At 38.8% G+C, this 16775-nt stretch overlaps 1 protein-coding gene across 6 annotated transcripts in view; it reads right to left on the bottom strand.

Annotated features, from left to right (window-relative positions):
• Nucleotides 1-16775, bottom strand: part of LOC111866266 (clustered mitochondria protein homolog) — a 125801-nt gene that overhangs the window by 27856 nt on the left and 81170 nt on the right. For all 6 annotated transcript variants that reach the window (XM_023855047.2, XM_023855046.2, XM_023855048.1 and 3 more), the window contains 10 exons: nt 16364-16517; nt 13414-13681; nt 12846-13075; nt 10395-10531; nt 9442-9636; nt 8751-8963; nt 8165-8339; nt 6043-6148; nt 4628-4760; nt 1573-1744 (listed from right to left, as the gene is read on the bottom strand). In XM_023855047.2, the coding sequence (XP_023710815.1) occupies nt 1573-1744; nt 4628-4760; nt 6043-6148; nt 8165-8339; nt 8751-8963; nt 9442-9636; nt 10395-10531; nt 12846-13075; nt 13414-13681; nt 16364-16517 (1783 nt within the window). The remainder of the gene's footprint in view (nt 1-1572; nt 1745-4627; nt 4761-6042; nt 6149-8164; nt 8340-8750; nt 8964-9441; nt 9637-10394; nt 10532-12845; nt 13076-13413; nt 13682-16363; nt 16518-16775) is intronic.

The following is a 16775-nucleotide window of genomic DNA, read 5'->3' as shown; positions in this document are numbered from 1 at the left end:
GTCATCCAGAAAAAATTTTAATCCATGAAAAGGGATGCATTTTATGTGTTATATCAATTTTGATCCCGAAACTATTAGCAAATGGAAGTATTGGGGGTACAATGTCTCCGTACGTTCATGAGATGGGCGTGTCAGGCACCGCACTCGTGGTAGGTAAATGTTCATGATTACTGTCTTGTGGATCATTGCCTATCACTGTATTATTGTCACTATCAACTTAATCCAATTCAGGAATCATTATTTCATCGCCACTATCATCATCAGAAAAAATCTCGTTCACAACATTTTCCAGCTGGTCTGTAGGAAAACGAAGACACTTGCTGCAAGAAGCTATGGTGAAACTGAATGAATGTGAAATATTTTCTGACCTTTACCTTCTCAGAGGGTTCTGACAGTAATATAGACCCCCACAAAGTTTACAAGGGTTCTTTACAAACATGCACAAAAACTATCATAAATATGTCTTTGGTTGATGAGTGCCAAGAGAGCAAAGAAGGGACGAGATTGTCAAAGCGTTAAAACACGCCAACGCCAGGGAACGGCTGGCATCGTCCGGGCGTTAAAACACGCCCGCGCCAGTCAAAGAGTTAATCCAAATTACTGTCAAACCGGTCCCTAGGGTCATGCCACAGCTCAAGCGGTTAGTCGCCGGCTTCCCACCACAGCAGCCCAGGTTCAATCCCGGGTCTGGTCAAGTGGGATTTGTGGTGGACAAAGTGGCGCTGGGGCAGGTTTTCTCCGAGTACTTCAGTTTCCCTTGCCAATCTTCATTCCACCAATTGCTCCTCAATCACCCTCACCTATCATCTGGGGCTGGTGCAATAGGCCAGAAGTGGCCGCAGTACAAGGGACTTAGTCCCACCTCACTACAATTTAAAAAAAACCTGTCCCTATCCCAATAAAGTCCAGATTTGCAAGGCTTTACTGTATAATCGTCATAATCATTACTTGCTTTGTTTGTTTATTTGTTTACTTGCTTGTTTGAGTTTGATTGGGCCACAGTTCTACTGGGCAAATTTGAGAACATCCGTGATGTGACAGTATATACTCTACAATATATCAGGGATGGGAAGGAAAGGGAAGGGAAGCAGTCACTTGAAGACAGATATACTACGTAGATAGGAGGGCAATAATTCAAAAGACCTTAAAAGTGTGAAGTGGACTCATTCGGCTCATAGCAGGGACTAGTAGCAGGCTCTTGTGGACATGGTAATGAACATTCAAGTTCTGCATGAGGCAGGGAATTTCTTAAGTAGCTGAATTTCTATTTTTTTTCCTTGGCACTACAGCCCCAGTGGGCCTAGGCCTACCTCCATGAACTTCTCCGTTCACTTCGGTTTTTCTACATCTTACACATTGGGTAGAACTCCTTGGGTGGGTGATCAGCTCGTCGCAAGGCCTCTACCTGTACACAAACACAGAAAAACGCACACACACAAACTAAACATCCATGCCCTGAGTGGGATTCGAACCCACAATCCCGGTTTCCAAGCGAGTGAAGACAGTACATGCCGCTGAATTTCTATTAGCTTCTCAAAAAGGACTCTGTTCCACAGAGTTAGTTACACTTACATTCTTGTTTCTCCCCATTCGTAATGGAATCGGTAATGCTTTCTACAATCTTCTTTGCCTCATCTGCACCCATCTGATTTTCATTTGTTGAATTATCTTTTGTAGAATCGCTGTTTGACTTGTCAGTATCATGTTTTCCTTTCTTGCTATTTTCAGTTTCCTTATCTTTGTTCTGTAAAAATAATTGTATTTTAAATACAGCACTTAATGATATAAAATTACAAAGACAATTTAATATAAGATGTCAATATCAGTCAAATCAAGAATCAGGAGAGGCAATTTCAGAAAGAGTTTAAATGCTTAATGGAGATGTGACGTATATTTAGGTATTTGAACATAAGTACAGAATCTCTAAGATTAGGACTTTCAAATGCCATTATAGCCAGCAGATGAGCAAATAAGTCAGTGAAGTAACTGGATATATTCATTAGGCAACTGGGGTTCAATTTCTGGCAAGGTAAATATTTTTCTTTCAAGTACAGGTCTCAACCAGTCCTGGGCCACTTCTGTTCTTGTATCAGTGGGCATTAGGATCCTATTCCCCCTGACTACAGTGACTTGAAAATTCAGCTGACCATTCATCTCCATCCACTAACACTCTTTGGCATGGTAACAATAACTTTACAACTGTGTTAAACATAAAAGGGCCTGTAACATCTAACATGGTGACAGCAGACTACAAAAATTATGGTCCTCTAGAATGTGACGCCACATAATTTGTCAGATACGTAGCAATATTTCAGAGGAACATGCAGCCTTAAGCTTCAGCATAGAGGAACACTGAAGATGGAGGCAGCATGTTTCTCCAATATGTTGCTAAATACCACACATCACATAAAAGAAAAAAGAGTTTTTATATAAAGGTAAAGTAAAAATTAAGTGGAAATTTTGTTATAAGTTTTGATAAAATAATTACCCAGTAGTTAGACATATCTTATTTTTCCATGTAATGACCCTACGTTTCAATTCACTTGGTTCAACGGTCCACAAATTCCTGATTTCACTGATTCCAAATAAATATTTTTGGACACATTTTCACCCAATTTTTCGTTGGTTTTTCCCGCGAGTATTGCTCATTTCCGATGCAATACCACCAACAGGGATTCTTTGGTTGTCTCAGATATGCTGATCAATCTGCTCTGCAATCTCAACACATGAATCACCGCCGCCACCACCACCATCATCATCATCAGTAACACGTGTCCACCCTCCTTTTATCTTCCCAACCATTTAAAAATTTCCCCTGGTTCATACAGTTATTGTTACACTGAACTGCTGCTGTTTTGAGAATTTCATGGTTTTCACCCCTACTAATTACAAAAATTAGATCACATATCATTGTCATTCTTTGGTGCATTCTATCATTGAGTATCTACATTAAACATATTACAGTATTATCATTATTTAAATAATTATTTAATCCAACAAGGTGAAAATGAAAGGAAGGAAGGATTTATATTGTTTACATGAAACATATTCAGTGCCATAAACATCACTCTTGAGATACACTAAAACTGTTTGTATGTCTTACTTCCACTGTACACTGAACCATTATACGTTGTGCGTTCAAGTTCTAAGGTCTCCGATTTTTTTTTCTCACACAATAATCATACAAAAAATTTGAAACTTCTGTCACTTTTCAACGTAATCCCCTTGCAGCCGTATACATTTTTCACAATGTCGACACCATGATTCCATGGCTGCTGCAAACGCTTCTGTAGGAGTCTGCTTTGACCACTGGAAAATTGCTGATGCAATAGCGGATTGAAAAACGGCATCCATGTCTCATCCATTGTCACAGTTGATGAAAAGAAAGTCCCATTCATGCCTTCATCACGTGTCAACATCGCCTGACAAATTGCCATGCGTGCAGCCTTGTGGTCATCCACCAGGATTTGTGGAACCCACCAGGAGAACACTTTCCGCATTCGCAGGTCTTCATGCAGGATTTTGTGCACAGATCCCACGGAAATGCCAACTTTGGAGGCGATGTTTTCCACACTCAATCGGCGATCCTCCAAAACAACTTTCTCAACTCGCTCGACCATGTTGTCAGACCGGCTGGTGCGAGGCCAAGATTGTTTTGGTTCGTTGTCACACGACGTTCGGCCTTCTTTGCACTGTCGCGCCCATGAATGCACATTTTTCACATTCATGACACCATCACCACACGTCTCACTCAACTGGCGATGAATTTCAATGGGTGTCGCACCACGCTAGTGGAGAAAATGAATGATTACTCGCTGTTCTTGTAACGAAAACGTCGCCATTGTATCAAAAACACTCCTCACTCTCGCCTCTACCACTAGAGTTCTGTGTGCCGTAGAGTGCTGCCATCTCTGTCACACATTCACAAAGAGTGCACACGTATTTTAAACTGTACCGCATGTGTCTATCTGCCCCCAGTCCTGAGAAAAAAATCGGAGACCTTAGAACTTGAATGCCCCTCGTATGAATTAAAAATGTATTAAATGTGGGCTGAAACATACAGGGGTCTAAAGGTAACGTAAAGCTGTCCCTGTGCTTAACTAATTAAGCACTACACCATGAAGGTGTATGAGGGAGCGGGTGTATAGATCCATATTTTCTTGACCTTGGCACTAGTTGGAGGTGAGTAGTCAGCTTCACACCCTGGCCGCTTTAGTATCAGGGAAAGAGCCCCCAGTACCTGGGTGGACCCCAGAGACAGTCTGGACAACGTGGAGAAGAGAAAATTCTTGACCCTACCAGGACCTGAACTCCGACCTCTTAGTCGTCCAGCCCGTAGCTAGTCACTACACCAACTACGCTATCCGAGCAAACACAATGGTTTGTAGATACAGTAGAAATGCAAATTGAAGTGATAGAGTAATATTTCTTTACAATTTCTGCAATTTTGTGACAAAAGGGGGTAAATGAGTTTCATATTACACAGCTAAAAGAGTGAACTCTGGCATTTGTATGAAACTTGATGCAGAAGTGACAGATAAGCACACCCATTAAGAAATACAGTTTCAGTTTCACTATGCACTGAAGGGAGCAATCCTAGTTTTTCTTACATTTGCCATATTCATACCTTATATTCCTTTTCTGTCTTCTGAGTAATTTCTCGGTCTTGGCTGTTCCGTGCTTCTCTTTCCCTTTGTTTCTTCACGCCCAGCTGTTGCAAATGGAAAGCAGCATACTTGATAAACATCATATAGCGAGCCCTGAAACGTTAAGGTTATTAATTCCTCTCAATCACACTGCACCATGTCTAACACTGTCTGAAAGAGAGATGCCTTGTGAAATACTCTGCCTAGTGTAGACAAAACAAGTCTTTCCTATGTGAAAATGAAAACTTACTCTGAGATCAGCCAAGGGGCCAAGTAAGAGGTTAAGTCACAAATGAGGCATGAGGGTGTGTTATCATGGTGCCTGATCATACCTGCTGACAGCTGAAGCAGGACTCTATTCCATAAGTCCATTGAAGATGAAAGTATAACAAGTACAAATCACTTCATTAATAAGAATCCGTATAAAAATGACAATATTAATTTATTTAAAACTAAACTTTGAGTTCAGATCAAGACTGTTTCTATGACATGCTGGCTAGTCAGACAAATCACATGTCACTTGCCATCATGTGGTCTGGAACATGACCTTAAACCCATACAAATGTGCAAAATGACAAGTTGTGTCATGCCAAATGAAGAAAGAGGCTGATGTAATCTGAGGTTAAAGAACTTGTCTATGGATTTTATGGTATGCAATGAAGTTAAACGGCCGGGCACGGTAGCTGAGCAGTCTAACCATGTACTGTCTTCGCTCACTTGGAAACCGGGATCGTGGGTTCGAATTCCACTCAGGGCATGTATGTTTAGTTTGTGTGTGTGCGTTTTTCTGTGTTTGTGTACAGGTAGAGGCCTTGCGACAAGCTGATCACCCATCCAAGGAGTCCTACCGAATGTGTAAGATCTAGAAAAACCAAAGGGAACGGATAAGTTCATGGAGGTAGGCCTAGGCCCACTGGGGCTGTAGTGCCAAGGAAAAAAAAACGTTAAATATGATGAAGGGTCAAAATTAAAAACAAATCTCTTGTTACCAGTGAACCCTGTAGTGTGTCTCATAGTTTTTCAAAGAAAATGTTTCATATTTATGAATGAGGTTAACTAGAGAAAAATATCTTCATGGCAAATCATTTTCAAATATCCTTTTGTAAATCACACATACAACATCCTGACTGACCATACAATTTTTAGAAGGAACTAAGTGACTTAATTCCATGAAGTTAAATCCTGCTTCAGAAGCTAAAAGTCATTTGGCTAACCAAAAAATTCTACACAGTTTATGGATTTGTAAGGTTCATTACTGTGTTTCCAACAGCTAACCACTGGTCCTTATCCTAAGCCAAATGAATCCATTCCACACTATCCTGCCCTATTATGTGAGTGACTTATGCAATGAAATAACAATATTAACAAACTACTTCTTACCACTGTTAATACTTACTCAACAAAGGAGTCTATCAACTCCTGGCGCAAACAGCAAAGTTTGTGTTTGTGCTCAATAGGAAAGCCCATTGCCTGTACTTCTATACTAAGTTCCTCACCTTCCACTGTAACAGAATATTATAATCAGAATATATGAACTACCATCTTCTTCTGAGATAAAATGCTGTATAGTCCTGTGGAAGTCAACCGATGTTTCAGAGGAACATGTCACCTCCTCCATCACCACTGAAGAGTAAGCTAAGCAAGAAACAAGCCTGAAGCAGGCAGCAAGCAATGCTTACTCTTCAACTCTGAAGATGGAGGTGACATATTCCTCCAAAACATCAGCTAATTTTCACTGGACTACATAGCATTGTATCCTGGAAGGCTGAATTCTTCATAACCACAGCTGTGAGAACTTAAAATCCTACATATTAAAATATATAAAATATATATTAAAAAATCTACTGTGCCAAGTTCCCTTTTATTTCTTTACTGAAATGAAGTCATACATTACTAACTACACCTGTGTTTAGATTTTAGGTTCACACAGAAGTGGTTATGAAGAGTTATATCTTCTGGGATATCAAGCCACGTAGGCCACTGAAAGTCAACTGACTTTGGGAGGGCATGTCACCTCTCACCTGGCTTATTCTTCAATCCCAAAGATGGACAAAACATGCTCCTCTGAAACATCAGTTGACTTTCAACAGATTACATGGCATTACATCCCGGAAGATAGAAGTCTTTTCACACCTGTGTTAATTCCAAATGGCTTTCATGGTGGTGCATTGCACATAGGATTACTGAGTTTCTGGACTTTGCCTATCATCTAATAATATAAAAGAACATATTTTGGAAATCAGATCTGTTCCCAAAGAATGCAGAGGCACCTACTCAGTTGGGTCCATTAGACAAAGCTAAACTGGGTGAACATGCTTATGAAGAAGATTATAGGGTAGGCTGGAATGAAGCCAGGAGTTTGCAAACTGAAACTAACAGCAGGTATATGAAATAAAGGAACTGACCCACACAGCGTGTTTGACAAATTCAATCAGTCAATGTACTCTAGAAATCTCTACCATATGTATTCCCCTTACACAACAGAGGTAGCAACATACAGGGAAGATCAGTAGGATTTGATAGCCTCTTCATGTATATCTCTATGGTTTCTGTCTGGAGGTTCAAGTATTGATCCACAGATAGCACTAGCAGTAGGCAGGAATTCTATAAATGTAAATTCTGATTATCTTCTGCACTGGGACTTCTGAATTCAGTTTGACTGTTTTATTTTTGACTTATGAGGGCTATTCGGAAAGTAGCCTCCACTTATTTTAGGCAACTAATGGGGAAGCAGGGGACAGCTTGCACACATGAGGTAGCATCACACGCCTCATTGCTTTGTAAACTGTCAAACAGCTGGTCACCTAGTGTTTGTTCTTGTCTCTACAAAACGAGTTATGGCATGTCCTGTGATTGATAATCCTACCAGCCATGAAATTTGCACTGTTATCTGCTTTCTGCTGGAGCATTTCAACTGGGAGTTGTTTGACAACTCTCCTTACAGCCCTGATCTTGTTCCAAGTGACTACAACCTGTTTACTCATACCCACCTGAAGCACTAGTTGGGATCACAGTGCTTCAATTATAATGAACTGATGGAAGGTCTCAAAACATGCCTGAGCTCACAGGCAGCAGCCTTCTTTAACACAGGCATACAAAAACTTATTCCCCAGTATAAGTACCTCAATTTCAGCAGTGACTATGGTGAGAAGTAGCTTATGTATGTACATATTTTTTGTATACAATAATCTTTTTTCTTGCTGCTTGTTTTGTTAACAGCTCACTGGAGGTTACTTTCTGAATAGCCCTTGTCTTAAGCCCAAACCTCATGGCCTCTTAAGTTGTTGGCCCCATCAATAATGTTTCACATTTAATTCACAGTACCTAAAACTATCCTACTGTTTCAAGATTCTTGTTGTACATAGAGGCTGAACATATTTTTTCCCAGCATGCAGCTGCCCCATTTCCGTATCCTCTTTCACAGTTCTCTACTCCGCTGCTCTAAGTTCTCTTCAACCTGAGACATGACATAATTTCTCATTTAATTCTACCTCTACAACTTTTCAAAACTAACTTACATTTCAAGAAGTTTACATCAGGTGGGAATGTGCGGAGAAGATCCAAGATATAGTGACGGCCATCATTGCCAATGATACCCTTGCACTCAACTGATGAACACAATTCAATTATTTCCTTTTTATCATTGTATACTTTGTGAGGAAGAATCTTCAATTGCTGACCTGCTTTATTCAGCTGTGACACAAGAAAACATGCCAAAATATAAGAGCTTTTAATCAACAACAAATAAATATGGCACCAACTTTTGTGCCAGAACCCTTTATTTCCCAATACAGAACAAAATGCCTTATGAAAAGTCAAGTCTGCCCATCCACATCTCTCATATCAATAATATATTTCACTTGGGGATAAGCTGAGAGAATGCATCTGTGGTATAATTTCACAGTTCTTAAAATCTCCTTGCAGTTAAGCAATCGTGTCAAGGAATGTGGATAATTGGAATGTATTGTAAATTTAAAAAAATTGTTGTTAATATCTTTCCAGTAAATATAACAATATGAATAAGTGCTGTTAAGATAGCATAAGGAGGTACATATCCTTACATGTAAGCACCACACTATGAACACACATTTCTCTGTTACTAACCAGTTCAAGGTACTTAGGATGCGAAATGACAGTCTTTCCAAAGTCTATAGATCCATAGACAACAGACTGTTCCTGTTCTCGTTCCAAGATGCCTGGTATAATGGACTGTGCTGTGACACGATAGCCTCGGTAATCAATAACGACTGTACCTAAAGTGTACAGACCTTGCAGGTCCACTGCACTATATACCCGCACTCCCTGAAGATCATTGCGCTGTAAAAACAACATAAATAGGGGACATTTACACACAGTTCTCAGTTGATATATACACTTACACTGAGTCCTAAACTGGATTAAAATGCCATGTTAGCTCTATTATCTTATATCATTTCAGGAACCCAAACTATGTCACATCAGTGTCACTCCCACCTCACAAGTTTGCACATCTGACAATACTGTTATTATTCATGTTATATTTTANTAAATCGAAAAGCACCTGAAGATGGCACCTTTGTGCCGAAACATGTAGTGCAGGAGTGAAGAGTGAAGTGGATGACTGTTATTACTCATTGTAGGAAATCAAAATGTATGAGTATGATGTTGGGGTGGCCTCAAATAGCATAACATTCATTCCAAGTTTCATTATAATTGGCCAGCTGGTTCAGTAGTTGAAATGGAAACAGACACACAGCATAAGGCTAGTCTTTTTCCATCAACAAAGGTGGGCTAAAGGAAGTACAGAATTACTTACTGGAGCAATAAATGCTGCAGCATCTCCACCAAGTTCTTTGTAATGGTCTCGTACATCAAAACCCAAGCTGAAGAAAATGTTGTTCCAAATAAACATCTGCATCTTAGCCTCCTCTCCAGGATTGATTGCCATAACATTTCCATCTATTACTGCCATAGCCCCTCTAGTTGCTGCCGCAACAAAATCACTATGGACCTGCAAATTGTAGGAACTGTAAACAGCTGTGTATACATTCCCTTTATCAGCACACAACTGGAATTCATAAGCCTTAATCATGACATGGAGGTTCTACAGCTTTCTAAAGCAACACTCCATCGTCATCAATCTCAAAGATGTGACTCTTAAATTTATAGTTATTGCTACTGAACAACAACACTGTAGTTTCTTATAAATGCATATACAAAAATAAGCAGCATAAATATTAATTGTTTAATAAATAACCACATTTACCTAACTGTGACGATTCTTTTAATGTTCATCCTTATTTGTGAACAAAGGAAAAGCAGAAAAGCATGAATGTGATTCAGCAATTCCTGGGAAAACAGACATCTAGATAATGTGACATATCTTGAAATACGTATCCCTGGAGTATTTTGAAGCCATGGAATAATATTTCTGTTAGACGTAGATACATATGTTGGATTTGGGTTCTCGTGGTGGTGACTATGAAATAGTGTCTTCTGGGTTGTAACACTAATTTAGAAACATCCTGATACTTCATAGGAATATACACTCTCCATCCTGTGTGTCAAACAGGAGGCCAAGCAAGAAACTAGCAGAAGCAGGCAGTAAGCAGGGCACCCAAGTTTGCCACCTGCTTCTGCTCGTTTCCTGCTTGTCATACTCTTTGGCCTTCAAGATGGAGGCAATCTGTTCCTCTCTGATGATTACTGTGAATGATGTAACGGCCATAAAATCAGTTTTCAACAACTTTTCTTGAAAGAAGTATTAACCTTAAATATAGCTCTTTCCCTGAGTAACCTTTCTGGAAGATTTTTTCTTGGCAGTTCACGAGTGGTCTGTAATTCTTCATTCCAGTCTCGTGTTTGACCAGGTATGTGTTCTTCATAGCCAAGCTTTGATGAGAATGCTGAAAATACACAAACAATGATATGCCTTCAGAATTAAGCCCCATCAGCCATTGAACACATAACTGTACTGTGTGTAGGCATTTATATTAACAAATTTCAGTGTTCAGTTCTGCCATAAGAATGCAACATATTCTGGAATAAGTTAGGAAATAAAGGTATAGGATATCAGTTCTGGTGCATTCAATCCCTTTAATTTAAATATCTTGAAAACCCTCTGATTTACAGAAAAATTGTCAGTCATAAAATGTGTGATCCACTTTTCTCTACAACTTTTGTTAAAGCTTTCTCTTTCTGATAAATATGTAACAGGTTACAAGAAAGATGTGAACAGAAATGCATGTAGGTTTCCATGTGAAGGTTCAACATTACTGTCCAATTTTTAACAAAATTAAAATGAGCTGACATGTTTTTTATAGAGACTCCCCAATATCAAGTTACATAAAAACATCTTCCTTAGTTCTCATGTTGTTACATGCAACCAGATGCGCGAAGTTTTATATATATTGTGACATGTTGCGCAAAGCCAAGCCCCCGCAACCTGGTCGCTAGGCAACGCAAGTCAACGCGGTGACGTAACGCGCAACGCTACGTACCCGTAATCAACTTCCTACTGTGACGTGGCACCCATTACGCAACCGGCAAGCACTGCAGCTATATAAGTGAGCTGCACAGCTGGTACCAGTCAGTTCTAATGTGGCTACCAGAGTTCTACTGTAGCAGTTGGCGACTTCAGTTGTACTGTGACAGCCGCCGAGTTATAACGTGGCCATCGCCGAAGAAAGTTCCGAGCAAGCCTATGAGAGTGTGTTATCAACAGTTCTCCAGTCAGCGGACTACAGTTGGAGTATAGCAGCCGTCGCAGATAGAAGATCCGGACGTGTGTGTGGTAATCGGGAGCGTGTGATACAGTGATACGTAGCTCCCCTACTGTAAATGTGTAGACTACTGAACACGGAGTGAACTGATTTGCGCATAGGGTTATAAATCGTGAAACCCCGCAACAGTGTTAACAGATTAATGCGATTAGGGTTATAAAGTGTGAAACCCCGCAACTGTGTGATAATTAATTGTAGCCGTTACTTGTAGATTGTTAAATAAACCAATTAACCATCTCTACGGCGTCTTCTGTAACGAAACACATTACAATATCATTGTATAAAACAAAAATCTTAAAAGATTAACCTCAAGCAGATTACCTGCTAAGCTTATTAACCAACTCTCTTACAAACACTAGTAGACTAAATATCAAATAACTGGTTACAACACATAGTAAACATACCACCTCTTTAGATGTTTGAATGTTAGAACTGTGCACGAATTTTGTATTCTAGCCTTCCTATTATCTTAGTCTTCCCACCCTCTTTTTTCATGACATTCAGGAAAGTGTCATTTGCTCTGCAACAGAAAATAAGACTCTGACAGCATGACAGAATGTGCTGCCAACTGTCATGAGCTATATACTCTGTGCTAGCTAAGACAAGTTTAAACAAGGCTGTGGTTGCTGGTACATTTAATACTTATCACAGAGCCTCAGTGTAAACATGTCAGATCCATTTTCACATTCCACCAGTGATGATGAATGTGATGTGCTTCAATTTTGCCTAAAATGGTGCAAAGAATTAAAACTTGAGCTTCTCCCTCATATGTAATACATTCAAGACCTTTCCCCACGTGACAATCGCCTTTCTCGGCCACTAATAAAAGTGTTTGTGGACACACATTTTCAAGATATACGAGAAGTGGTGCATATTTGGCTTCAACCAAAAACAATCTTCTCAGATGGCATGAAGAAGTCAGTGGGCCAACATAACAGTGTTTGGATAATGGGGAAATTATGTCAAAAAGGGACATTACATGTTTGTCTATTTGCCTTTTCCAGATTTCATAAAAAATACAAATAAACTGCATCTACTTATTTCATTATCCACACATTTTTTGCCAAACTAGTGTTTCACAGACTTGGAAGTACCATACAAAAAGAACTATTTATATTTCCAGAGCAAACTATATACAGTGAAATCTCCATTCATTATTTCTCTGGAAGACAGTGCATTTGAACACCAAACTGAAGAAATCCTTAAATACAGGATACTGAACACTGACGCTATTGATTTTTTTCATTGAAATTAAACTTGAAACGGGAAAAACCTTAAATCAATAAGACTCCAGGGAATTCCACTGTAATTACATTTTCTGAGGGATATCCGCTCCTTTGAATTGTTCACACTAGTAATCCCCACCATCTAACACTGATAATTGTGAATCTACTGCATTTTTCTTATGGCATGTGTTGAAAGAAGTTAAATGACTTACTGTCTTCTGCTCTAATTGCATCAATTGTGTGTTCCATTTGTGGAGCAGTCCATGAATACAGCTGATATGGTGTGGCTACCCTTTCAAATGGGTGTCGCTGTGTCCTCTTCTTCTGAAGTATGGAGAAGTTTCGCTTGAATGCAGGGCTGATTTGATTCAATAACTCAATCAAAGAGTGACATAAATGACTTGGTGTGGCAGGTTTTGGATTGAAGTCCTCTTCAGAAGACCTGGAAAGAATTACTTACACCTTGTCACTTCTAATGCTTTTAAATATAACCTGACAATATTCTGCTTACTTCATTTTTCTTTATGTAATACCTTAAATTGTTCACTTGCTTCATCCTTAGGTCTAGAAAACATTCTGCTGTAACCTTTGTTTTTAAACATCCGTAACCCATGTTCTTCCCCCAAGTGAGAGACTATGCTTCACCCAAACACAAAACAACCGACAAAGCAGTTCTTAGGATTTAGTATTTTCAAAAGTTCATGTGATAACTTTTAACTGAATAAAATAATATGGATTTACAGAATTTATTCTTTCTCTAAGTCCATGTAATGTACTTACTGATTCACAAAAAATCCACGTGCACAGGCAGTGATGTGATAATGTTTCTCTTCTAGAGTAACCAGATATAGGTACATAAGATCGCCATGCATCTTGCGAAAACCAGGTGGTGGATTCCATCCAGATGTTGTTAACACCTTCACTGTCTGTGGACCCTTCTGTTCTTTCACTTGAGGCTGCAAAGGCATCAGTGGCCTCTCTTTACTTCCTGGCATTATGTAATCCGGAGGTGTGCAGTCTACACTTTCAGGTCGACTCTTCTTTTTCTCTGTTACAAAATATATCCCATGTTAGTGTAAAACAAGTAGAAATTGTAAGTTACTAATCATAAAATTCTGTAATCCATTCTTGTGTATAAATACAACCAGAATAATTTCCCATTATGTCAATCGTTAGATACATCTTCAAAAGATCTTCACTATTATAACGTTTACAACATACTACAAAAATTTTTCATAGAATCTGTATTTATCTTTACGTTCAATGTGAATACCAAAGTTCAAATGGTTAGCTCCAATGATTCGTTAGTTATCAGCACTGAATAGCAACTTAAACATAGATTTCAAGTAACCATCATGTTCTCAAGTGGTTAGTCGCTGGCTTCCCACTGTGGCGGCCTGGGTTCGATCCCAGGTCTGGTAAAGTGCGATTTGTAGTGGACAAAGTGGCGCTGGGGCGGGTTTTCTCCGAGTACTTCGGTTTCCCCTGCCAATGTTCATTCCACCAAATTCTCCATCATCATAATCACCGGGGGCAGGTACAATAGGCCAATAAGTGGCCACCGTGCCAAGTGGACCCAGTTGGACTTAACAAAATTTAAAAAACCATCATGTTGCTGTCTTAGAATAAAAACTGCATTAATGTGAGCTGCATATTTTTGTAACGTCTATTAATACAGAGCACTTTAGGACCTTACATTATTACTATTGCTTCCACTTAAAAGTTTTCATGGCAGACATGCGGTTTTTCTGATGGCAGAGAAATAAAAAGTACATATTTGGAACAGTCTTCAGTGGTATATGTTCATAACAAATAACGTAAAAACCCAGCATTTTGTTAAAAAAATATTAGGAAACGACAGATACAAATATGTACATGATAATGCCACAAAAATAATTTCATTATAATTTAAGGAAAGCTGGACAAACAACTAAAGAGAAAATAATATGGGACAAGATACAGCAGCACGTTACAAACTTTTCTAATCCGAGAAACTATTTAAACCCCATTTCTTCCTTTGCAAAAGTCACCCTGTTCCTTTAAAGGTAACAAGTTAAGAAATGTATGTATAGGGTAGGTAACAATTAAGATACATGTGTTGTAATATTAACTCTAATTTATCAATTTGTACTGTCTTAAAAAAAAAGCATAAAACAGGAAGGATGAACTAGAGAGAGAAAAAGATGGAGAAGCATAAAGACTTCTTGTCCTTCTTCTTGAAATGTTTTAACAGTGTTTCATACTTCTCTGGAACTAGGACAGCATAGTTGGTATGCTGACTGGTAACAAGCTGGATGGCCAAGGGGTCAGAGTTCGAGTACAAGCAGAGGCAAGATTTTGTCCTCTCCACATTATCCAGGCCGCTTCTGTGGCACCCCCAGCCTCCTATCCAACGGGTACTGGGGGATATTTCTACAGGGGCAAAGCAGCCAGAGCATGAAGTACCAGTACCAAGGTCAAGAACATGTGGATCTATACATCCACTCCCTCATTTGTGGATATGGCATAATGCTTAATTAGTTAAGCACAGGAACAGCTTTACCTTTTATTTTTTCATTTTTCTCTGCACTTCTGTTTGAAACATTCTCCATTCCAATGAATATCTGGCAAATTATTTTCATGATACACATACATCTCAGTGTAAAATGTCTGTTATTGCCGCCCAGTTTTATTCCACACTGGAATGTGCCAGCAAATTTTTTGGAACTCCCAAGCATGAAAAGTCATAAAAATCTAAGTTCTTGTGTTGTTAAATGCAGACAAATGAACAGACAGACAAGCAGAAACTTCCAAGTTCAGTGCGCATTTTTTGCAACTATTCATTGCAAATGTGATCAAGAATTAAATATGAATAATTTATAACCATAAATATTGAAGCATATACTGTGCTAGTCATTATACTGACACTTCCATCAATTTGTCAGCCCACAACTGCAATGCAATGTAATGCACAGACCGATATATCACATTAAGAAAAATTCTGCAGATGTAAATACAGTAGAGATGAAACCAGAAACCAAAGAGTCACAAATCAAATACCTGCTAGAACTTAAATGTTCCTTTACCATTTCATTTTTCACATACTTGCATTCCCAGGGTCCTGGGTATCTGAGCTTGAAAACAGATTACTTATATTACTTCTGAATAAAGAATGCAATTCTTGGTAGTTAATATATGCTGTCAGAATGGCTTTTTGTGTGTTCTTCACACATACTTACAACAGGACTTGGTATCTGTATGTCCACATGTTTCATCATCACAACCGTTCAACAGATTTCATCAAAACTTGGCATGAGGTGTTTACACTAAAGGTATACAATCACCTTATTTTTGGTTTGCGACTCATAAATAAACCCTACCTTACATAGGGAGACCGAATTTAACTTTAACAATTCTTATAAACAGTCCATATTGTACAATATTGCTACACAGCTCAAAATAACAAATGAAACAAATCAAATTCAAAATAACAATTAAGATCTACAAACTTTCTTTGAAATACCTTTTTGATACAGTGAATATTTAAATATGGTGGAAAATAAGTTACACTGTCAAGTATCTTACATATTATGTGCTCTGTTCCAGGGGCATAAAGATATGCCAAAAATACTGAGTAGGTTTCATGTAACAATCACACCTACATAAACAAACATCTCCATTATACAGTCTTGTAAATTAAATCAAAGGAAAACATAAATTTACATGATTGGTATTGAATGTGCTGACATACCTAGTATATCACCTTGTGTAATGACATTGAGGAAGGACAATGAACTGCAGTCTACTCCATTGTATGCATCTGCTGGATCAAGGGATTTCAATAAATCACGAACATGTCTGACATGGATCCTTGCCTCCCTCATGGTGTATGGTTCTTCTACAACCTGCAATGTGAAGAACAGCATTTCAAATTGTTCATGAATGAAATAATTTTCATAGCATACTATATGTCCTATCCTCATTGAAGCAAAGAACTAACAAATCAAATTAAACAATCAAGGCACCCTGTATTTTTTTACTGCTAGTGGGGTGGGACTAAGTCCCTTGTACTGCGGTCACTTCTTCTGGCCTATTGCACCAGCCCGATGATAGGTGAGGGTGATTGTGGAGCAATTGGTGGAATGAAGGTTGACAGGGGAAAC

This window comes from Cryptotermes secundus, unplaced genomic scaffold (genome assembly GCF_002891405.2).
Source record: "Cryptotermes secundus unplaced genomic scaffold, Csec_1.0 scaffold1025, whole genome shotgun sequence".
NCBI lineage: Eukaryota > Metazoa > Arthropoda > Insecta > Blattodea > Kalotermitidae > Cryptotermes > Cryptotermes secundus.
This window is presented reverse-complemented; position numbering and strand designations above follow the sequence as displayed.